Below are 24153 nucleotides of genomic sequence, written 5' to 3'. Positions count from 1 at the left end.
CTCTTTGCTCACTGTCTCCACACAAACCAGATGGCGATGTTTATTGTGTTTGTCTCCCGGGAAACACGAAAACAATTTTTGACATTTGACAGTCATCGAAAGTCACCGGTTGTTTTGATATTCGATTGATTTTTTCTCGCATTTTTCGGCATTTTCTTATCAGTGTTTAAGCAAACACTTCATTTTTGTCCGAGCTACGTTGCAGATTAACCTAAAAATGCGAAATTTATGCATTTTTGTGTTTTTATGTGTAAGTATTTGTTTAGGGGCTACACCAGATGAGGAATCGTGTCATAGATTTGGAGCCGGTACAGTGTACCCCCTTGGAGTAGACCCCAAGAAGTCTGAACATAAATTACAATGGACCCAAGCTGTTAGTGAGTGATTAGTGTGAACTAGATTTCAGAATTTTAATTTTGTTTTTAAGTTTCTAAACCGGCCCCTTTTTGGGAAAGTACGGCCGTGGTCGATGGAGAGTTTGTGCAGTTGAAATCCACTGACTTTCTGGGAAAATATTTAGTTTTCTTCTTTTACCCCCTTGATTTGTAAGATACTCAAATTCGTTTCATTTTTAATTAAATTCATGTTTTCAGTACTTTTGTGTGCCCCACTGAAATTCTGGCATTCAGTGATAGAATCCAAGAATTTCGCGATATTAATACAGAAGTTGTTGCCTGTTCAGTTGATTCGCATTTCACTCATCTTGCTTGGATTAACACACCTAGAAAAGAAGGAGGGCTTGGAAAAGTAAAGATTCCACTTCTTTCGGATTTGAATCATAGCATATCGAAATCCTATGGCGTCTTTTTGGAAGATTTGGGGCATACTCTTAGGTTTTATATTTGGTTAAATATTCATACTTAATTTTAATTTGATTCTGCATTTAGAGGTTTATTTATTATTGATACTAAAGGAGTACTTAGACAAATCACAATGAATGATTTGCCAGTAGGCAGAAGTGTTGATGAAACTTTAAGACTGGTACAAGCCTTCCAATATACAGATAAACATGGGGAAGTATGTCCTGCTGAATGGAAACCAGGCCAGGATACAGTAAGGTTAATATTCGCCCAAATTTTGAGTTTAATATTGCTTTATTTCAGATTATACCTAATCCAATTGAGAAAAAAAAATATTTCGAAAAACATTAATCATCACAAAATCAAAATGCATCATCAAAATAATACTTTTTTTTATTGACATCACTTGATAAATAATAAAACGAGAAGTTAAAAAGCGAAATAAAATTTACAAAACGTAACATAATCAGATCTATTTTTTCTTAGTTTTAGGACTTGACAACGTGATTAATGGAATTCGTCTTGGGGGTTTATTTATTATGTCTTCTGTGTTTGATACTATTTTATTTTCTGCATCGTTAGTGGAGGCGGTGTTATCTGTAGAGACATCAACAATTTTCGAAACACAATTTTCAGTGACTTCTTTCTTGTCATCATTAGGCTTCTTATTCCCTTGAACACAATTTTTACTATTTGTGTCTTCTAAATGTAAACTGAAGTCTTCTGTGCACTCATCATTGCGTACTGTAGGTTCTGCATTTTTATTCTCATCTTTGTCACAGTGCCAACCGTCTCTAGCTTCTAATTCGTCTAAAGTTAAAACTACTGTTGATTTTTTAGGGTCTAAAACTGGTGATTCAATTATTTTTTCTTTCGTGATAGGTTTGAGAAAATTTAAAAGTGGGCTAGCTTTAGGCGTGGAACGTTCATTTCTGTTGCTGGTAGCTAAAGGAGTGTCATTTTTTTGGTTTTGAACATTTTCATCCTTGACAGGAATCGGTTTTATTCGTTTTGGGATCAATCTGTTTGGTTCTTCAAGTTTTCTTTTACTTGTATCTTCATTTTTCTTATCACTATCAGAAATTCCTTTTTTTCCCTTCTTGGGCGTCTTGATTGCCCATTGTTCCAACAAATTTAATTTTTTCGGTTTGTTAACATCAAGATTCTTATCATCATCCGGTAATTCCTCACATCCACTAATATCTAACACACTTTCCTCAACTTCCTCTTCTTTAATATACTCCACTCCTAATTCATTAGGTTCGAAAGTGATAAGAGCGCAAAATCCATCCGTTGAGGATGCAACTAACAATTGGCCATCTTTAGACCAAGTCAAATCTGTTAATCTTGTATAGTGGATGTCTTTGAAATAAGCAAAAGGCATCTGCTGTTGAGTGTCATACAAAATTATATCATGGTCAGTTCCGATCGCTACGATCATTCTGTAGGGTAAGGACACTAATGAATCAGGGCCATCTTCTTGTAGTTCAAAAAGAATTGGACAGAAACGGACTACTGTACTACACTGTTTTCCTGATGGAAACAAAAAAACTGGACTAAAAACGAAGTACATTATTGTCACTCCCTTAGAAAATTTTTTACTCACCCTCCCCAGTTATCTACTGCAAAAACCAAAGTACAGTTGAGAATCTTTTTACAGTCTTCAATTTCAATGCGACCTGAAGGAACAGCTAGTAGTGAACCATCAGGAGAAAAATCCAGTCTTCTGAAAAATGACTTGAAAGTGTCGTCATGAAAAAATTTTACGTCCTTGTTGTGAAGGTAATGATCTTCTGGTACTGGTAATAATCCTTTATGCATTCTAGCTTTCACTTGTTTACCAGTGTTTTCAAAAATACGACAAATTCTATCAGTACTGATTGTTGCCAAAAACTGACCCCTAGGATCCCAAGAAACGCCCTTCAAATTTGCAACAATTAAACACTCCAATATTCCACTTATTTAAAAAATACCTGGACAAACCCTTTGTGATCTGTTAAAATCTGTTCATTTTTGCCTTTTTGAAAGTCCCACAAAATTGCGGTGTTATCTATAGATCCAGAAAGTAGTTTTAAACCATCAGGTGACCAACACAAATCGTAAATGTCTTCTTTGTGTCCTCGCATAATCTAAAGATGTTTTATTCATTGAAGAATTTTCACTCATATCAACTCACTTTATGCACTATCCATGTTTCCTTATCATTGGTTTCTCCTTCCAACAAAGGGATATTGTCGGTTTTAAGTTGCCAAATAATGATATTTGCGTCGTCATCAGCTGTCGCAAGATACTGCCCCCCTGGTGACCACCGAACTGAATTAACAGCCCTTTGGTGTCTTGTTAAATCAGATAAAGCTTCAATTTTAACACTACCGTTTTCGTTTATTGTTAGTTGCCAAATCTAAAAGACGGTTTTAAGTCATTTAATTTTATTTTAAACGGAAACTTACCAAAACATGACAATCGGCACCACCAGTTGCTAACCTATAAAATTTTTCAGAAACAGGTTGAATATGAACACTCAAAACGGGCTCCCGATTGTGCCATGATATTTCAGGTATAGTACACTTCATATTACGATCAATGACTTCAATTCCTAGAAATGAACACAATAAACACACAATTATTTTGTGGAAAACAAGCAGCCAACAAAAATATTAGAAAGTATTTGGCGCCAAATAACTAGTAATAGAAAATGTCATTATTGGGGATTTTGTTTTCTAAGTTTTATACAAACAAATTTTTATATTTGGAAATAAACAATTTGATTATAATTACAAAATTTTCAGTAAACAGTCAATATATCAGATTATTGAAAAATTGCATGCAATCTTTGTTTAAAATTGATATAAAAATTACAGACTGTGAATTTTGGTAAATTTAGTTTTGGACCGTTTGAGTTGTCAGCACTGTCTGCATGAGTTTGTGGAGGTTAGGAACCGTCTCGATTTAAAAAAAAACGTTCTCAAACAAAAAATATTTGTGATTTATGTTCGTTACCATTCTGATTTATTGTTGAAATTTAGCAAATCTGGATGAAAAAGTAGAAACAATGATTGCTGCCTCAGAGCCACAGGTTCGGCATTTTTACTTACTCATTCATTATTTTATCCAAAAATTTCCAGGAGTTTGTTCCAAGTGGACGGCAGCAAACATTGAAACATCCAGGGCCCAATGGAGTGCCTCCACAAAAAAGTTTCGGTCATACTGACGACCTACTTCTTGATAAATTTGAAAAAGTTTCAATTAAAGAGAAAAAAGATAATGAATGGTGGATTTTGAGGAAAACCCCTTTACATGAGTCTGTACCAAGTTGGTGCTACGAGACAAAAGACATTTCTTGTAGTAAAAATAATGTGAATCAAGATTTACACAAGTCATCTTGCAGAATTGAAGCTTTTGAGAAATCTTACAGTTATCAAGGTTGTGATAATTCACTCAGGACTAGCAAAAGATTATCTGTGAATTTCTCAAAATTTCCAGCTAAACATGAAATTTCCAAGAAGAATGAAACGAACGGTATGTTTACATTTAGTTTATTGCAATTTGTGTTAATTATGTAATTTTTAAGAGTCGAATTGTGAGGGATCTTTTGGAAGAAATCACGTCAGCTTTATGGAAGATGAACTTTATGTCAAGGGACACACAGCAGTGTGGTCTAGAGGTTTAAACAATTGTGACAATTTAGTTAATAGTAGAAAAACAATTTGTGCTTACACTTCCCCTTTACCTATAAAACACGCTGCTTGGTGTACTTTCCACTGTGAACATCCCAGATATGAAACTGATGCATTTCCATTTTATAATAAGCACGAGGAATCTAAAGGAGAGCCTGTTCCTGCTCTTTGTATCATAAATTCACATAATATTCATGTTTTCACTCAAAAAGGTGAAGATTTTGTCACTGCTATACCTTTCCAAATTAGTAAAATGTGGAATATGAAGTATGGTATACTTCTGGATCGGGAAAATGAAGGTTTGTAATTTTGCAAATTTTTCTTTCGTTACTGTTTTTTTTTTATTTTAAAGGTCACAATTTAACCTTCTTTGAAAACAAAGCAACTCTCTATTCCTTAGCGTTTCCATTTGATGAGGTTTGTCCTGTTGCAATTAATGTTGGTACATACATACAAGTCCTAAATAATAATAATTTTCAATTGGTCTATACTAATGAGAATCCAAGCATTTGTATGATTTACGATACACAAACCAGGCAACACAGTGTCTACGTTGTTAGAAAAGTAACAAGAAATGAGAAAATGGAGTTTGCAAATAGGATGAATAGCACATGCCCTTCAGCGACCAGTCTATCAAATAAGGTAAGATTGGTTAAAATTTACAGTTGTAATAATAATAATTTCAGTTGAAAAGTCGTCTTTCAATGTGGGATTGTGGCAAAAACTCAAACTATTTAAGTGTCCCTAGCCCCATAAACAGTAGACCGGGAAGCGTAGCAAGTTTTTATAACCAAATGCATCACTCTAAATCTCACAGTTCAATGGCTACAATCAGGTGAAACCGTTTCTAAAATAATGTTTCTGAAACATAATTCGAATTTCTATAGTCGTTGCCAGTCACCTGCCACTTCTTCTATTGGAAGTCCTTGGTTGCAAAGAGCTTCACGCCTGAACACTTCTATTCCAAGCGCGGCTAATTATTATGTATCAAACAATTTTTCATTTTTTGACTCTTCAAAACCAATGTCGTACCTTCACACCACTCCAATTATTTGTCTAGACCACCTCTGGACTGACCCTAATTTGACTCAGTAATTTTCTTTATCTAAAAAATATTCAATTATTAACTTATTTTTGTAGAGATGATAATATATCGAGTTCTGCATCCAAAGTATTTTTGTGTGACGATTTAACACACCAGTGGTATCTTTGCTACATTCTACCAGTCAAATGTCAGTTGTGTTTGGTCCAAATCGATTTTTCAGATCCAAACAATATTCGATTTGGCATGATGAATAGCATAAGTGCCAAAGATGCAGTACCGATTCCTGTAAGTATTACAAACAATTGACTTTTTAATTATAATTATGATTTAGGTGTGCCATATGTTGGCAGTTTTGGAACAGAACGGTAACGTAAGTTTATACTCTGGTCTTACTTTGGTGGGGAAATTGCACATAGGGGGTACTCTAGTCCAACACACCCCATCTCCCTACGTTCGTAGAAACTTAGCTCAGTTTAATTCACCTTTCCCTAGGTAATTTACTTTTGTAAAATCTTTAAAATTGTTTAATAGTGTCATTTTAGACGGAGTAGTCTTTTGCCCCATTGTTTACAATTAGATCCGAAATTTGATGAGCATTTATTATCGCCGGTGCTGCCAGAAACAACGAATGTGTCTAATATTTTACAGCTGAATTTTCAACACGAAAGCAATTTGCCTAAAGCTGTGTTGAACGGTTTACGTGACCCTATAGAAAACCGAATTACTCTAAGATACTCTGATGGTACTTACTATAGAATCACTTTACCCCCATTAACAGCACATCCACTAATTGAAAACTGTGTGATGGCGTTAAAACAGTGTCTAAGTCGTGATACCATTTCTGTGGTTTTAACCAGATGGTATGCCACGAGGAACGCCCCGGGAACCCAAGATATGAATCTTGAACAAGAATGGAATGCATTTAAATCGCTACTTTTAGGTAATTTGGTTTCGTTTTCTATTGAGAGATTTATTATTTAATTGTTTAGAACTTCTGGGTTATGAACAAGACGTTGGTAACACTGAAGATTGTCCCGTAACCCCTTGTAGCAACCCCAAACGACAGAAACACTCAAGTGCCGGTACTGATGAAGATTGGTTGTATTTAATAAATTCAGACTATGCAACGAAGTTAGACAAGTGTCTTAAACACACATTACTTTTAAAATGCAGCTCAAATCACTCTCAAACCAACACAAATACGCTTCAAATTAATGTTAATTCGATTCTTTTTCCGTTTATTGGATTAATTCTCTATTGTTTTCATCTGCTGTATGAGGATTTGAAATTGAATATGTTGAGATCGGACGATTTGAAACTGTTAGCAATTTTTTTACATAAGATAGCCAGTGATTTAGGGTTGGTTGAGTATATGGTGCACTATTGGAAAGATTTTCCAGACAGTTTTTCAATAAAATCAACAGGATATATCGGACCAAATGAGTTAAAACAAGTGAATGAGTATCCGTTCATTCGGGACACACCGATCAATATTATGCAATTTATTTGCGATTTGATACAAAAAGGTGATGGAGTGGGACCTTATCCGTTTGTAAATCATATCAATAACAAGTCAAGGGATATCATTCAGGTAAGTTTTTTTTTTAATGTAAAAATATTTATACAGGGTGTAACGAAAAGCTGAGGACAAAAAGTAATCTAAGATGCCAAAAAACGTGTTAACCCAACTTACTTACTTAGCAAATTGCGCCGTTTAAAAGTTAGAGGGCGTCAAAATTTGAAAATTATTTTCGATTTTTGTAATAACTTTTTAATGGATTAATCGATTTTTATGAAAATTGCTACAGGCAATTTGATATCAAAACTATATGTTTTGGTGCTATTTGTTTTATTTTTTTATTATTTTAAAGTACTTGCCTATTAACAACTTGACACATTTTAAACCATATTATTATATTATATTATATAATTACTTTTTTATACGAGAGGTACATTACTTTTAAACAATTTCTGTATTTTTGTATTGGCCTTGGTTTTAGAGTAAAAAAAATATTTAAGTAGATGTGATAAAATTTTGGATGTTAGCCGTTTATTATTATTGTTTATAAAATTGTGTTAAAACATTTCAGGTTTTAATGTCTTTATGTATGTTTGTGATAGTTAACAATAGTGTAATTAATTATTAATTTCAACAAAAAAATCATAATTTCATTAGCGTCCTCTAACTTTTAACCGGTGCAACTTGGTAAGTTGGTTTAAATCACTTTATTTTGACCTAGGAAATCTTAGTATATTTTTGTTTTATTTTTGGTCCACCGACTTGGGTTTTTTTTTAATGTGTTTTTTTTATCAATGTGTGGGCCTTATAGCCTCTTAATTCAGCTTTAATATGCTTTTTTATATTTTTTTAAGTCAAGTTATCGCTGATATATCTGACTTTAAATGAAAAAGGATCCTTTTGTTTTTGATTATCAATATCTTTACAACCAATGACCGCATAGAGAATGGAAGGGTAGTTTTGTACTGTTTGAGTTGTCAACACTGTCTGCATGAGTTTGTGGAGGTTAGGAACCGTCTCGATTTAAAAAAAAACGTTCTCAAACAAAAAATATTTGTGATTTATGTTCGTTATCATTCTGATTTATTGTTGAAATTTAGCAAATCTGGATGAAAAAGTAGAAACAATGATTGCTGCCTCAGAGCCACAGGTTTGAATGGAAGGGTAGTGTCAAACTGGAATAAGTGTCATACAAGATCCTTTTGCGATTTTTTGATTAACATTTCTTTTGTACTCTCAACATTAATTAAAAAAAAGAGAAAAAAGCAACTTTTTGCGTTGTTTTAATGTATCCTCCATAGCCCTGTAAATTTTTAAATTGATCCATCAAACCGTTTTCCCGGGCCGGTTGATCAAAGTTTTACAAAAAAATAAAAGGAACAATTGTTGTTTCTGAAAATTGTTCAATTTTCATCAAGATGAAAAAATATATTCTTTTTTTTAGAATTTTGCATTAGTTCGTGGACCAAAAACTATTTTTAAGATAACTATTTTCTAAGAGTGCGTGATACCTCCAACACAGAAAATTGAAGCTTCAAAATGTTTTTTTTTTTTATCTAGATACGACAATTTTTCACTCAGATACAGCCTTTCAAAAATCACCAAAAAATTTTTGGAAATTTTTTTCTTCCTTTAATTTTTTGGAGTAGTGTAGTTTTAAAAAAATATTTTTTAACAGATTTGTGGTATCATCTGTAAAGAACTTGGCTACAAGACCATCAATTTGGTTAACTTTATCGAGCCCAATCTCACATCGAACGGAAACACAATTCTTCAAGGGGAAATAATATCTTCTGAGCTGTCACCACCAGAACAAACACTGCTTTTAATGACATCGAAAAAAATCACGATTAGAGATTTAGACACTCTACCTCCAGCGATCTACCTCCTTATCTACAGCACATTGTGGAAATGTCGGGATAATCCTCCTTCAGACTTATCTTCAGATGCTTATTATTTATTATGGCGCGATGATCTCGCTGTTCAAGCACAAAAGTTCCAAAAAGAAAAATCCGAAACAGCTTTAGAGAAAATAGGGATGTATACAACCCAAGAATTACCAGGTGTTGTCCCTACATCAAAACAAGTCGAAAATGAACAACAAGATGGCATGGACGATATTGAAAATCCCTTAACCAAACTCCGCTTTCCTGATGATATGCGAGTTGCCGAAGCTCGGAAAATGCTACAAAGTTCTAAACCAGTTCCGATTGTTCTCGTCCAACGACCCGACGTCTCCGATCATGATTTCATCGAAGAACAAGAAAAACATTTATACGCTGTATGTACCAGAACCATGGCCTTATCAACAGGTCGTGGAATGTTCACATTGCGAACTTCAGCACCGGTTGTAACCGAACCGCTACAAACGCCTCCACTATGCTTAGCCGGGAAAGCGCCTCCTCGTGGTACTACAGTTGAGCTAAATCATATTGATACACCTTCAAATATGAATTTATGGCCGTTGTTTCACAACGGTGTGGCCAACGGTTTACGGATAAATCCCGATGCGCACAATATTGACAATACTTGGATTATTTTTAATAAACCGAAAGGTTCGATGGAACAGCAGATGGAACATGCTGGGTTTTTAATGGCGTTGGGTTTGAATGGTCATTTAAAAAATTTAGATGTCTTAAATACGTTTGATTATTTATCCAAGTTGCATGAAATGACGAGTATTGGGATTTTGTTGGGGTTTTCAGCGGCTTTTAGAGGGACCTCGAATTTGAGTATGACGAAAACTTTGAGTATACATGTGGAAGCAATGTTACCGCCGACGTCGATGGAGCTTGATGTACACCAAAATGTGCAAGTTGCTGCTTTGCTAGGTAAGTCAAAGTTTTAATAAATCAATACAAAAATACGAATAGACACAGGACGTTTTCAAATTTTACAATGCAAAAATCAATAAAAATTTTTGGCTTAAGTAACTGTACAATACTGCAACTTCTAAAGAGAAGCAAAAAAATAATCTAGAGGTGCAAAAATAGTTGATTTAAAGCAATTTCATAGAAAATAAAGTTGCTACCTTCTTTCTTTAAGTTTGTCTTAAATTTTGAATGAATTTGTATAAATTACGAATATGAAACATCTAAGTATTTTTATTAATAATACTGATAGATTTTATACCAAATTTTTCTTATTTTAAATACGATTGAAGAAAAATTTGTTAGTGGTTATAGTTGATTTAGTTCAGTAATTGGAGGGCTCAGAAGTCAATCAGTCTAAGTCACAATTTTTCTCAAAATGATTTATATGGTTCAGATGACACTGTATTGTTAAAAATTTCATTTGGCCAATGCCCGTTAGCACTACTTTGAAGTATTATCAATTTTCTTTCAATAAAGATTTTGGTTTTCACCTTTCATTTTTAACATGATATGACTTAAACTGATTGACATCTGAACCCTCTAATTTATAATAATTAATATTTATTAACAATAAATAATAATTAGTAATTATTTTGGAAAAAAAAACACCTAAAAATATGTGTCTGCCTCATATAGAACTCGCGCCCCAGAGAAAAATGCCATGTAAGATAAGATACCAGGAACATGAAAAAATGTTAAAAAAATATATCTATATAGTATTGAGAGTTTAAATTTTACTCTTTGACTCTATTTATTTCTGTTGGAAAAATAATTTTCCAAGTTTTTTTGCTACAGGCTATTAGAAGAGGAAACAAGAAAGCTGTATCCTAAATTGTATTTGTGGCTTTTCTTGTCAAAATTTTTGTATCTTTACTAAATTATAAAAAAAACATACAGGATCATCAGTTTCATTAAATAGACATAAAAAAATGTCAAATGTCAAAAAAATTTTGACAGATAGAATTTTTTAAATATTTTTTCCATGTTACTTATCTTATCTTACTTGATTTTTTTCTCTGGGGCGCGAGTTCTGACACACCCTGTATATTATGCCTATTTTATTTGTAAAAAAAATTCCAGTAAGGAATACGTTAAACAAAATTTTCTAAGCAATTAATCAAATTATTACGAGAAATTTCAGCAATTAAATTCAAGCCTAATATCTCTAATAGTTTACAGTGGGGGTAAAAGCTAAGAGTACAACCTGGGCGTGCATGCGTAGATGACCAAACTGCGTCTCGAACGAGTCCACTTTAAAAAAGAGGGGAGGTTCTGGAAGCAGTGGCGTGCAGATTTGCTTTATTATCGCAATATTTGAGAAAGGACACCATTAGTCCGCTTCCCCTCTTATGTTTGCACGCAGGTGCGCCCAGGTGTGTACTTTTAGTTTTTACTCCACTCTAATAATTTACAAAACTTTGTTCAATTTAGGTATTATTACCAGAAAGTAAATTGAAGGGCGTTTTGAACATCTTTTGTAGAATAAAAATAAAAAAATCAAATTATAGTACTATAATTAGTTATTAATTAATTATATTTATAATAATTATATACATATAATTTTTTTGATTGAAATGTGTGATTTTTAATACTTTTAAACATATTTATACCAAATTTCAGTACAATTGGATAAACCGTTTTTAAAATGTTTAGCTGTGTCCATACTTTTTAGGCAAGTTTTGTAGAACAAGTTCAGATTTCTGAAACGAACAGCGAAGCGCGAGTTTTATAAAGAACGAGTTCCCACAAATTATGTCAATAAGAAACGACTTTTCAATATTGTTTCGCTAATATTGTCATGTATTGTGCAAGGGGGCTGTCGATGTTCTCTCCTTTCTGGATTTGTTGCATTTGAGTTCCTTAATAATACCAAAGTCACCGTCTACTTCTCGTGTATTTTAGAATTTGCTCGTCAGAATCTTTTGAATAAACTTTTGAGATTTCCTTGGAATTTCTTTAGTGCAAGTGTAACATCATCATCTTAAGTGCTAAATGGTTTTACGTTTCAAAGAATCGTGCACACTGTTCAATTTTTCACATCATCAAATCTTAAACCACCTTTAAAATAGTTTTTTGTGTAATCACAAATCTCTGATTTGATTTCTGCATTTGACAGTTTCACTTTAACTTTTGTTTTATGGGAATTTACGATTGAAGAATATAAAATTTTAAACATACCATCTAAAATTTAAATGGCAGTACATAAATATTAAATCCTTAACAGTTTTTAATTTTCTTTATACATTTTTAGTGATAAAAATTTACCTTGCTTTTAGGAATTGGTTTAGTCTACCAAGGCACATCCCATCGCCACATCATCGAAGTCCTCCTATCCGAAATCGGACGTCCACCAGGCCCCGAAATGGAAAACAGCGTCGATCGAGAATCATATTCTCTTGCAGCCGGATTATCTCTAGGTTTAGTAACGTTAAAACAAGGCAGTTGTTCATTAGGCTTGTCAGACTTGAATATATCAGACAGGTTGCATTATTATATGGTCGGTGGTAACCGAAGACCCTTAACCGGTACCTAAGCCACCACGTGGAATAAAACATTTTTATTAATGATCATTTTCAGGCGCACAAAAAGACAAATATAAAGTCCCCTCGTTTCAAATCCGTGAAGGTTCTTCAGTTAATTTAGATGTAACCGCACCGGGAGCTACAATAGCTTTAGGTCTTATGTATTTGGGAACCGGGAATAAAGCAGTAGCTGATTGGATGGCGCCACCGGAGACACAATATCTCCTGGATTTTGTGCGACCTGATTTCTTGATGTTTCGAATATTAGCCCGAGGTTTGTAGTCCAAAATTAAAGTTTACCCAAATTGTGTTTTTATTCTCTAGCTTTGATCCTTTGGGATGATATTATACCTAGCAAAGAGTGGGTCGAGGGTCAAGTACCGAGCACCATCAGACCATACTGCATGCTAAAACCATCACCAAATTTGGATATTGATTTTGAAGCAATGAAGTGAGTGACTTGAAACAATAAAAAAAGATAATTATTGTTTACATTGCAGCCAAGCTTATTGTAACATTGTGACAGGGGCTTGTTTCGCTCTAGGACTTAAATATGCCGGCTCTGCGGACGAAAATGCCTTCCAGACCTTACTTCACTTCTGTCGCATGTTTACCAACTTAACGATCAAATCCATAGCTGAATTAGCCGGCAAACCAACTGTTGAAACGTGTCTTAATGTTCTGCTTTTGTCGAGCGCAATGGTACCTTAACAAGTTATTATTAGAGGTTTTTATTTAAAAGATTGTTAAAGGTGATGGCTGGGACCGGTAATCTCGAAATAATGCGTTTTGTACGACTTTTGCGTCGCCGTGTAGGTGTCGCTAGCAGTTCTGTAGTAACTTATGGTTCACACTTGGCAATGCATATGGCTTTGGGATTATTATTTTTGGGAGGTGGTAGATACACTCTCTCGAATTCTCCGGAGAATATAGCGGCCTTAATATGTGCTTTTTATCCGAAATTTCCAACTCATAGTAATGATAATAGGTAATTAAAATAGAATTGAATTGAAAAAAAATAATGAATGTCACTCTAGGTACCACCTTCAAGCCTTCCGACATTTATACGTATTGGCAGTCGAGCCGCGTTTAATAATACCAAAAGATGTTCATTCTGGTAAATGTTGTTACGCGTCTTTGAGTGTCGTTAAACTCGATGGGACAAAATCCTTCGTAAAAGCACCCGGAATTATTCCCGATCTTAGTATGTTGAAAGAAGTGTCAATCGAGGATGAACGGTATTGGCCTGTGGTTTTCAAGAGAAGCAAAAATTGGAATTCTCTTATGTAAATCATTCTCTGGTTATAAAATTAGAGTGACATTTTTCATTTTTAGGACAATACTATCCACAAATGGGTTTGTTGAAGTGAAACAAAAGGCGGGTTGTTTGAGCTATATTGCCGATAAATTGGGTTATCACAGCCAATTAGCAAAAACTTTAACTCAGTCTGAAACCGTACCCTGGAACCCTTCACCGTCATCAATTGTTTCATTCACACATGATCAAGCTATTAAATATTTCTGTGATCACTTTCTTTCAACTGATAAATTAAATGCAGAAGAATTGAAATTAACACGAATGTTAACGAAAGTAACGTACGATGCTGTAGTGAAAGACAAACTTGTTATTGTACCTGTTATCAGTTTTCTTTTAAAGGTGACTATCAAGACTGTTAAATACCGAATGACGATTTTTATTTTTAGGTTATTCGTGATATGAGATTGCTACCAAACGCTTTAAATTTTTGGCAAATTAAATTACTTTTTGCACAAATATTATCAACTCAATTGGCTTGTAATTTGATTCAACCGGAAGTAATATTAGCCATAAAACAACAAATAATACAGATTTTAGAAGATTGGGAACCTGGTTTAGCACCTGCCTTGGTGGCTTATACAGAGGGTGATGAATTCACTTTTGATAAAGACACTCTAAATAGGCTAGCCTTGTATGTGATATTTTATGATATACCATTTAGGGAATCTACAGAAGGTGATCCTTTAGAAGTTATACTCAAATTTCAAAACAAATATTCCGTTAGTACCTTAGAGAAAATTATAAAGCTTAGGATGTAAAAAAGCTGTATTTTTATAAAAATGAATATAATATCTGAAGTATTAAAGATTGAAATCGATAGCTGCGATGTCTTTAATGAAGGACCATTTCATTTTTTCCTAAATGGAAGTACGTTAATAAAACTATTACAAAATGCAACTTAAAACTGTTTTTGGTAACTTTTTATGCGATACCCGCACACAAGCGTTGAGCGAAATCTTATTACACTTCGTTTGACAAACTCCGTATTTGTTGTAATAAAAAATAGTTGCAAGATTTAACATACATTTTTAATTCGAAAACTGGGAACATATTTGTAATACATACTATAAAAATACAAAAACATGACAGTTACACACTAAGGAATGACGCTTCACTTTAACTAAATCAATCAATAGAAAGTTAGAAGGAAAATGGTGATTGTTGTTGGTCAGTCATATTGGGAGTAGCAAATTCAATCTGGCCATTTGTAACAGTAGCGGTCATTCCTTCCTCGCCCTGAAAAACAACAAATTACCAAACTATTTACCCAAAAAACAGCCTTACATCGGCGAAATAATTTTCGATAATATGCAAAGCCCTTTCGTAAACTTTCTCATTGTCGTGACTCTGCAAAGCTTCAATTCCATCCAAACCGCCACACTCCTCAATCATTATGGCGACTCTTTCAGCTTGATTTAACTTAGCAGCGGCCTAAAATCAATAATTAGATAAAATTCAAACAAAAAAATTTTTACCGATAAAATATTATTAAGCCCTTCCAGTACTACAATAATGGTTTTACTGTCTTTGGAATTCAAGAGATTACACATAGGTTTCAAAGCTCCCATTTCTACAAGCTGTGCCAATTGAGCTGAAGTTCCTCCACTTGTGAAATTAGTAACTGCCCAAGCTGCTTCTTTTTGTGATTTAAAGTCGCCCTAAAAGACAGCTTTTCAAATAAAATAAACGAAAATAATGTAACAATTACGGTTTGTAGGACGTGAAGAAGATAAGGCAAAATTCCAGTATCTAGGACTTTTTGTATTTGCTCACTATTTCCGGCAGTAATGTTTGAAACTGTCCAAGCAGCTTCTTTGACGATATTTAGCCTACTATGTTGCAGTAAACGTATCATACAATCTAAAGCCCCGGCATTAATTACCATATCAGTCTATCAACATGAAATTATTAATGATTAACAGTTTAATTACATGAAGTTATACCTGGTGATCATTTCCGGTAACAATGTTACCAACGGCTCTCAAAGCCGGAGTTAGGACGGTGCTTTCCTCACTATACAAAAGCATAACTAAGCGATCAATCAAGCCAGTGTCAAGCACAGCTTGAATCTTCTCATTACTACCGTCGGTTAAATAACTCAAAGCCCAACATGTATCAGCCAAAACATCCTTATCATCGTGCGACAAAAGCCTCGCCAAGACAGGCAAAGCCGGTTTGACTAATTCAAAATCGGGGTAAGGATTTTTATTGCGGCAAAGATTGGAAATAACCCATACTGTATTGCGTAACAAAGACAAGGTTGTGTTTGGTTTGATCAAGCTGATAAGACTGGGTAAAACGCCGTAGTTTAGCACCAAATCGCGGCTTTCAGGTCCATCACCTGCGATGTTACCAATTGCCCAAATTGCTTGCTCTACTACGTCGATACGATTTGAAGAGAGGAGTTGTTGGAGTTTGGGAAGAGCGCCTTCTTGAACCACGGCGGCTGTTTGCTCGGATGTGCCAGATGCGATGTTTGTAAGGGCCCAGCAAGCTTCAAACACCAAGGATGGACTGAAATTTTTTCAATGAATTTTCATCCATTGCAAAACTGGAGACTTACTTGTGTGTCTTGCCCAAAAACTCAACACATCGTGGGACAACTCCCAAACGAATCATGTGATCTATTGGTGGATTTCTCTCCCGACTCAGCATCTTGCGGCAGGCTTGAGTTGCCTTAAATTGGAGATTCTCATCAGGGCTCATCATTCCTATTAACGTAGATAAAACCAAGTAAAGTGATAAATCAAGGTGGTTTAATACTATTACCCATCAAGATTTCTTCAGCAGACATGGTAACAAGCGACACAGAGTTGTTCTCTTGAAGAGGAGTTGAAGCCTCTTCTTGTAAAGATATATTTCTTCTCTTTAATAGCTGGTCCTCTTTCTTTGCTTTTCTGAGTTCGATGGTCTGTCCTGCACGTCTGCGACGCATTTCCTATGCAAAAATTTCGTAATTCCCGCAAAAATTGCATCAAATTGAGATACTCACTTCACAATCCTTGCCTTTGTTTTTAAACGAACGAATTCTGTTTTCGTCTCCCATTTTTCTGTAACAAAAGTCCAAGTGCAAGAGGATCACTGATAGGTGAAGAACAAAAAATTGATTTCATGTTTCAAGGGCCTTTTTTAGGTTAAATTATCACATTCGAATACAAATTATTCAATCCACTTACCTCTTGTATTTAAACTAGGCACCAAAACTTTACCAATTAAAACTCTACTTGAGAATAGTTTCAACAACGAATTAAAAAATAAAACGACAAAAATTTTACGATCAAAATTTCCGTTGCACCGTTCCTGTACGTCACATACGTCACACTGACAATTAATGACAGGTAGCCAATAACGAACAATGTTTTCTCAGCCAATGACAATACAATAATGGCCGACTAAAACCACAAATAGAAATATCAAAATTTTTGTACAGTATGAATTTGATTGGATAGTAGTTGGCGCCATAAGTTAAACTGCTACTGACGAATCACATTTCGATAAATTTAAAATGCATGGGTTAGATTGGGTCGAAGCCAAGAACAAAGGATTATTAATTTTTCCTAATTATTCACCAGATTTGGCTCATTTCAGCTATTATTGTCTTATTTAATTTAAGACAGTAAAATGCCTAATCACTCTCCTCTTTTAGTTTATTTATGAATTATTTTTTTAACAAAAAAAAAGTTGCAATTTTGAAAAATATCCAAAATTTATAAAATTAATGTGTTATAACAGAATTTAGACCACACAACGCAATAATAAAATAAAAAACAACAAATTGCTGTTGAAAAGTTTCATTTGGTTTTATTTCTTGTCCATGTTGGTAGCACTGAAACCACTAAATTAGTCACCGAAAGTTCACATGTTCATTGTTGTGCAAAATCATTCGATTATTCACATTTTCCTTGTTAATTAATAATTCAAACTCAAAAATGGCTCTTCACGTCCCTAAAGCCCCGGGCTTCGCCCAGATGTTAAAAGACGGAGCGCGGGTAAGTCACAACTTTGAAAATTCCCCAATGAATTGACATGTGGTCTTCACTGGGTGTCATTCCGGGCCGGCAAAATTACTCAAATTCCATTTTTTCCAGTACTACTCTGGTCTCGAAGAAGCAGTGATTCGAAATATCAACGCTTGCAAAGAATTTGCCCAATCCGTGCGTTCAGCTTATGGCCCCAATGGCATGAACAAAATGGTGATTAACCATCTTGAGAAGCAATTTGTGACCAGTGATGCTGCCACGATAATTAGGGAACTCGATGTTGAACACCCTGCCGCCAAACTGATGATTCTTGCGAGTCAAATGCAAGATTCTGAAGTGGGTGATGGCACAAACTTTGTGATTATCTTGGCTGGGGCTCTTTTGGAAGCTTCCGAAGAACTTATCAGGTTAGGGGTTACACCAACTGAAGTTGCAGAGGGTTATGAGAAAGCCCTTGAAAAGTGTCTTGAAATTCTTCCAAAACTAATCTGCTACGAAATCAAAGATTACAGAAACTTGAATGAAGTGGTTAAAGGGATTAAATCATCAATCCAATCGAAACAGTATGGAAATGAGGACTTTCTTGCTAGTTTAGTAGCCAAAGCGTGTGTTTCAATCCTACCTGAAGACACCACATTTAATGTTGACAATGTGCGTGTTTGCAAAGTATTAGGTTCAGGTCTGCAAAACTCCCAAGTTGTCCAAGGAATGGTCTTTAAAAGACAAGTCGAAGGAGAAATCACTAAAGTACAGAACGCTAAAGTTGCTGTTTACAGTTGTGCAGTTGACGTAATGCAAACTGAGACTAAAGGAACAGTTCTGATTAAAACTGCAGATGAGCTGATGAATTTCAGTAGGGGAGAGGAGAATCTCTTGGAAATACAGATCAAGTCTATTGCTGATACTGGAGCAAAAGTGATTGTCGCTGGCGCTAAATTTGGAGATATGGCCTTACATTACATCAATAAGTATGGATTGATGGCAGTGAGGCTTAATTCTAAGTTTGATGTGAGAAGACTCAGCAAAACGGTAACAAAATCAAAACGCATGTGACAAATTGATTTCACTTTTTTTATTTTCTCAGGTTGGGGCGACAGTGCTGCCACGTTTGACGGCCCCCACACCCCAAGAATTGGGTTATTGCGATGTAGTCTGTGTTGAGGAACTCGGGGATACCCCCATTGTAGTCTTCAGACTTGAAGGCAAACAGTCTCGCATTTCCACCATAGTCGTTCGTGGCGCTACTGACAACTATATGGACGACATCGAACGAGCTATCGACGATGGTGTCAACACTTTCAAGGGTATATCACGTGATGGGCGTTTCCTAGCCGGCGCAGGGGCTGCAGAAGCCGAGTTGGCTCATCAGTTAACTCAGTACGCTGATACTCTTCCCGGTTTGGAACAATACGCCGTGAGAAAATTTGCAACAGGGTTGGAAAGTTTTTCTAAGACTATTGCAGATAACAGCGGACATCGGTCTACTGTTGTTTTAGAAAAAATTCTACAAGCTCATCAGGTGAGTTATTGCAGTGTTTTTCTTTATAGTGTAACATTTTTGTTTGCAGAATGGACAGAAAAATGTTGGAGTTGATATCGATGCCGAAAGCACGATTTGTGACGCTTTAGAAAAGAATATTTTGGATTTGTATTCTTGCAAATATTGGGGGTTGAAATATGCAGTGGGAGCTGCAGCGACGATTCTTCGAGTTGATCAAATTATCATGGCGAAGAGGGCCGGAGGACCCAAACCGAGACAAGCAGCAGGAAGCGATGACGAATCATAAATAGTTTTTTTTTTAATTCGTTAACAATACTTAAATGTTTTGTATTTGCACTTTCACATGTATTATTTAACAACTAATAACAAGTATCAAAAAATATATGTATTTTTCTGAACAAGAACAAAACAAACTTAATTAAATGCATTAATTAATAAATGAATACATGATAAACTATAATGAACTCTGACAAAAATAACGAAAATAAATCTCTTCAAAAATTAAACAGTTATCCTACTAAAGAATATCTTGGAAACGCTGTTAATTACTTTGCAAATTCTGATTAACTGGAGTTGGGAAAATAAATCCCTGAGAATTGATTCCTAGTGGATACCAAGTGGTTGGAATCGTTGGCGAGTAGAAAAATGGTGCTGGTGAAATGTATTGCACGTCTACTGGAGGAGTATAAACTTGGAATGGTGGCGCAGGTACTACCATTTCCGATCCATCTGGAGTATGTGCGTAGATCACCGGAGTTCCCGGAGGAATGGGTATCACAGGTGAAAACACCTCAACTTGAGAATTTGGTGGCGGAAGAATCAGTGGAGGTCTCTCTTTAACAGGTTGTGGCTCAAAATTTCCTGTGTAGTCCTGGAAATTGTCGGGTCTTTCAATATCCTCTTCCGGTTCCACCGGAAATTGAGTGTTTGGAGGAGTTGTACAGTTGTTCCACGAGATGTATGAATTGTCTGCAGGGTAATTGTAGACAAATGGATATTGTGAATCTGAAAGTTTCAAAGTTCCAAATGTGAAGTAAAAAGTAATTATGACAGTTACCATGATAAGGAATCACGTTTGGAGTGACTGGAGCCGATGCTACCATCGGTTTTACAGCAGGAGAGGTCACTGGTTGCGACCACACGAATTTTTCGCACGATGCAGAAGCGGTGTTACTCCAGGGAGTTTCCCAGGAAAACTTAGGCAACGGCGATGGGATCTCCGGTGTTACCAGTAAATTATGTTGCGAGTTAGACATTTGCGGGGGACTTTCCGGTTGATTGTAATTTTGATCGGAATTATTGTGCATTTGCTTTAAAATAATAATTAACGTTATCAATTTTTGTGAATGTACAAATTTACCAATGGAACGCCAATAAAGGCTTCAATGTCTTGTGCAAGCTGTTCCGACGAAACCAATGCTTGAGATTCGCTTTGACTTTTCACTCTGCGTTTATCTCTACGTCTTTTCGGTAACTTAAGAGGCTTAGTATCCGGTGTTGCGGCTTGAGGCGGAGTCGAGCCCTGGTTTTTAGTAAATCTAAAATCACAACATTCGTATAGTGTTGTTAATTAAATCAATTGTTGTACCTGTATGGCAGAGGCCATGGTTTTGCGTCATTTTCTGGAGACAAATCGGTGTAGTTCACAGTTCGCTTTTTGGCCAATTTTGTGACATAAACGACACATTTATTTTCATTTTTAATTATTTCTTGAATGTAACATTCATAAGTTTGGTTGTCTTGATTAAGAATACAACGTGTTCCTAGTATTAAATTGTCATCTCCGTAATACCAGTCACCAAGACGAAGTTCTAAAATTTTTAGATGTGTTGTTCTTGAATTTATTAATACAATATAATGTTTCCTCCCAACCGGAATAAAGTAACGCTTTATTTCCTCATTTTTGACTAAAATTTGGTACATCTTGTACATACTTACTTTATTCCCCCGGAAATAACATAAATGAATTACCGATTATTACTCTTAAAATAAACGGAAATTGAATGAATTGAATCTTTTGAGTGTTTTTTGACATAAACTCCTTGATACCGATTTTTACTCTTAAAATTGCAATTGAATTAACTGAATATTTCGACAAATTATTTCAGATTATTTGAAAAGTATATCATTTTCTTATGTATTATTAATTTAGTCCTGTTGGAAGGAAAATTTTGTATACATCTCTGGAATAAACATCGTTAATCCCTCGAATGAAATAAATGCCCTTAGCTCCCTTTGGTCGTCTCTGGCATTACCTACATTCTCGGGATTAAAATAGTTGTTTATTCCCTTGATACATATACCGTGCGATCGAGAAAGTTAGAGTAGGTGACGATTAATATTCTACAGTTGGCAACACGTTGGCTGGGAATTTTCCAAACAAACTGAAAATGAAAATGATCATTGACCGTTTTCGTCTTGTACATACAGCATTTTTGTAATAACTTGCAACAATAAAAATTCTCTGCTTTAAAGTGAACATTATTTCACTCAAAATGAATAAAACGAAAACTTGTAAAAGTTTTCACTGACATTTGATGTCAAAAATCAGGATTGTCATCTGAAAGACTTTAATCACCGCCTACTCTAATTTATTGATTTTTTGATCGCACGGTATCTCGTGCCACATCCATCAACGTCGCAACTGCATTTTTTGAAGTAAAATAGGTCAGAAAATTTGATTTCTGTGTAAAAGAAGAATCCCTATTGACAAACTTTGAGCCAAAAGGTTCCACCATTTCATACAGGATATTTCACATAATTTTACGAGGCCTGCGCCTGTAAGATGCAATCAATAATACATATTCCGATACGGACTTGATTACAAATTTTGAAAAATTGGATGATCTTCTCTAGTTTGTTCACCCTTTCAAAAATTACAACATTTTTAGTTAGTGATTAAGGTAGATAAACTAGAATCATATTCAGGCCGTCTCTTGATAGAACAAATGATAATTGTTCCTGTGTGAAACACCCAGTACAAGCAAAACATCTTGAAAAGTGACAGACAAGGCATGAGATATAAATAACTATTATTCGCCCATCATAAAATGGTGGCAACAATGACCTTTAATCCCGTTTTACTGTTGTATTTGTTATAGTTTGTTTGGAACCACTATCACATACATACTGCTTTATTTTAGCAATAATATATTAAATATTGTTAGGTGCCAATTCGCAATTAGCATTTTGATTTCAAATGTTACCAAATTTTAATCAAACTTTGACAAAAACGTAGCCCCCCGTACATTCGTATTTTTTGTTGCATTATTATTTTAGTTAATTTAAAAAAGTAAAATACATAGAATCGTTTCACTTACCTCTCCTAACTTCAGTCCAGGAATCATACTCAATGTTCCTATAGATTGTGGGATCAAGAGCTTTAGCTACCTTGAACGGAAAAGGAGCTATATTCATTGGTGATGGCACAACAACGGCATTGTTCTTGTCACCTTCTGGCTCTAATTTCACTGTAGGGTCTAAATTATCATTGCTGTCGGCAAATGATAAAGCCACAAATTCTTTCTCATACAGCATACCATGCACAATTTTTTGTACATCAACAACATCAAAAACATTTTCATATAAAATACTGTAAACAATGGCTAAAAAGGTATCAATTTAACATTTGAGAATTGAGTGAATTAAATTATTACATTGGCAAAAGCCTGCATTTTGTATATGTTCCTTCTCATAGACAACATCATAATGGTCTTCATTCATGAGACACAGCATGAGAATTTCATCTAAGCCTCTTTGAGTAACTTGGAGTACCTTTTGGTGTGCAGCATCGTATACAACAACTTCGCGGCTACCATGTTTAAAATTACAAGATATTCAGTTTATAATATAGTAAGTCTTACTTGTACTTGTGACTGATTAGCTGGATCTCTAGACTACCACAGACTACCATATGCTTTTCTAATAAATCTAAATGATTGTACCATTCGTCTTCATCCTCGAGCAAATGCCAAAAGTCATAGTGATGTCGTCTCCCGTAGTCTATACATTCTTTGCGGACTCTTTCGTGGTAAATTTGACATTGAAACAGCTAGACACACTCTTACAAACAATTTTTTGCGTGTTTATGCGTACTTACCTGTTCACTAACAGCCCGAAATAAGCAGGTCTCATCATAAGCAACATTTTTTCGGTAGAGTCCGATTGAATCCAGCCAATTGTCCACAGCTGCAGGATTTTTCCCCTTTTTCTTACCCCCAGACATTTTTCTCTGTTTCAAATAATCCAACTTTTCGGAGTACAAAAAATATGTTGAATTTTATTGAATTCTGGTGGGAATAAGACACTTAATTGGATCAAAACGGGCACTCACAACATTTTTTTACTGAATTTTTCAGGTAGTCACACGTGCTAACCACGCTTCCAAAAATTGCTAAAAAGTGCTTTACTCAGTAATCAGCATGCGCACAATTAGTCTGTTCTTGTTTGGGTGACTTCTTTTCTGCTTGCACCCATAAGGGGTGTCCAATTTTTAAGTTTTTTATGTTGTTTATAGGTTTTCACGAAAATGAAGAGACGCAACTGTTTTTTCATTAAAAACATGCATAGGTGTTAGGAATTTTGCAATTGCTTTGCTATAATTGTTTAGCTAGTTTCTTTTCTTATTACAATTAACCATATTTTTCTGGTAAAAATCAAAAATTTTTGGAATAATACAGCGTGATCATTTAAGACAGTTTAAGTTCGCAACAGATTAGAAAGTATTTTTGTTAATAATTTGTAACACTGCAACTGGATACCGTTTTATCCAATGCCTTTTTTCTAAAAACCTATTTTTCTGTAGAGTAAAATGTCTTTTATGTAGCAAACATGACAAAAAATTGTTAAAAAAAATTCTATCAACATTGAAACCTATACCAAATTTCAAAATCATCCGTCAACTATGATTTTTCATTTT

General features: G+C 34.9%; 6 protein-coding genes across 6 annotated transcripts; 3 read left to right on the top strand and 3 right to left on the bottom strand.

Annotated features, from left to right (window-relative positions):
- The first annotated feature begins 71 nt into the window (after positions 1-71).
- LOC123008259 (peroxiredoxin-2-like) lies at positions 72-1162 on the top strand. The gene is made up of 5 exons (XM_044404008.1): positions 72-377; positions 428-545; positions 594-833; positions 888-1053; positions 1104-1162. The coding sequence occupies exons 1-5, from the start codon at positions 218-220 to the stop codon at positions 1149-1151; spliced, it is 732 nt and encodes a 243-aa protein (XP_044259943.1). The 5' UTR covers positions 72-217; the 3' UTR covers positions 1152-1162.
- Positions 1163-1175: 13 nt separating this feature from the next.
- On the bottom strand, positions 1176-3463 carry LOC123008258 (chromatin assembly factor 1 subunit B). The gene is made up of 5 exons (XM_044404007.1): positions 3251-3463; positions 2977-3201; positions 2774-2929; positions 2407-2720; positions 1176-2356 (listed from the first exon to the last, which is right to left on the bottom strand). The coding sequence occupies exons 1-5, from the start codon at positions 3371-3373 to the stop codon at positions 1273-1275; spliced, it is 1902 nt and encodes a 633-aa protein (XP_044259942.1). The 5' UTR covers positions 3374-3463; the 3' UTR covers positions 1176-1272.
- A 264-nt stretch (positions 3464-3727) lies between these two features.
- LOC123007192 (anaphase-promoting complex subunit 1) lies at positions 3728-14573 on the top strand. Its single transcript, XM_044402322.1, has 19 exons — positions 3728-3876; positions 3926-4319; positions 4372-4776; positions 4830-5119; positions 5164-5312; positions 5365-5568; positions 5618-5807; positions 5854-6014; positions 6065-6462; positions 6512-7113; positions 8720-9872; positions 12191-12439; positions 12492-12710; positions 12761-12887; positions 12937-13138; positions 13189-13424; positions 13474-13722; positions 13772-14093; positions 14141-14573. The coding sequence occupies exons 1-19, from the start codon at positions 3853-3855 to the stop codon at positions 14510-14512; spliced, it is 5946 nt and encodes a 1981-aa protein (XP_044258257.1). The 5' UTR covers positions 3728-3852; the 3' UTR covers positions 14513-14573.
- Positions 14574-14763: 190 nt separating this feature from the next.
- On the bottom strand, positions 14764-17090 carry LOC123007193 (importin subunit alpha-5). The gene is made up of 9 exons (XM_044402323.1): positions 16931-17090; positions 16747-16804; positions 16524-16692; positions 16318-16465; positions 15698-16268; positions 15463-15645; positions 15230-15412; positions 15039-15185; positions 14764-14990 (listed from the first exon to the last, which is right to left on the bottom strand). The coding sequence occupies exons 2-9, from the start codon at positions 16798-16800 to the stop codon at positions 14895-14897; spliced, it is 1551 nt and encodes a 516-aa protein (XP_044258258.1). The 5' UTR covers positions 16801-16804; positions 16931-17090; the 3' UTR covers positions 14764-14894.
- Positions 17091-17587: 497 nt separating this feature from the next.
- LOC123006960 (T-complex protein 1 subunit theta) lies at positions 17588-19617 on the top strand. Its single transcript, XM_044401922.1, has 4 exons — positions 17588-17743; positions 17843-18763; positions 18819-19253; positions 19303-19617. Exons 1-4 carry the CDS (start codon positions 17684-17686, stop codon positions 19519-19521), a joined length of 1635 nt encoding a protein of 544 aa, XP_044257857.1. The 5' UTR covers positions 17588-17683; the 3' UTR covers positions 19522-19617.
- Positions 19547-23646, bottom strand: LOC123006959 (putative bifunctional UDP-N-acetylglucosamine transferase and deubiquitinase ALG13). The gene is made up of 8 exons (XM_044401921.1): positions 23335-23646; positions 23099-23286; positions 22892-23046; positions 22556-22840; positions 20824-21046; positions 20596-20773; positions 20293-20545; positions 19547-20240 (listed from the first exon to the last, which is right to left on the bottom strand). Exons 1-8 carry the CDS (start codon positions 23458-23460, stop codon positions 19777-19779), a joined length of 1872 nt encoding a protein of 623 aa, XP_044257856.1. The 5' UTR covers positions 23461-23646; the 3' UTR covers positions 19547-19776.
- Positions 23647-24153: the final 507 nt, after the last annotated feature.

The sequence above is a fragment of the Tribolium madens genome, unplaced genomic scaffold (assembly GCF_015345945.1).
Source record: "Tribolium madens isolate multiple individuals breed KSU strain unplaced genomic scaffold, Tmad_KSU_1.1 Scaffold_3;HRSCAF=73;Tcas5.2_LG2, whole genome shotgun sequence".
NCBI classification, from domain to species: Eukaryota; Metazoa; Arthropoda; class Insecta; order Coleoptera; family Tenebrionidae; genus Tribolium; species Tribolium madens.
This window is presented reverse-complemented; position numbering and strand designations above follow the sequence as displayed.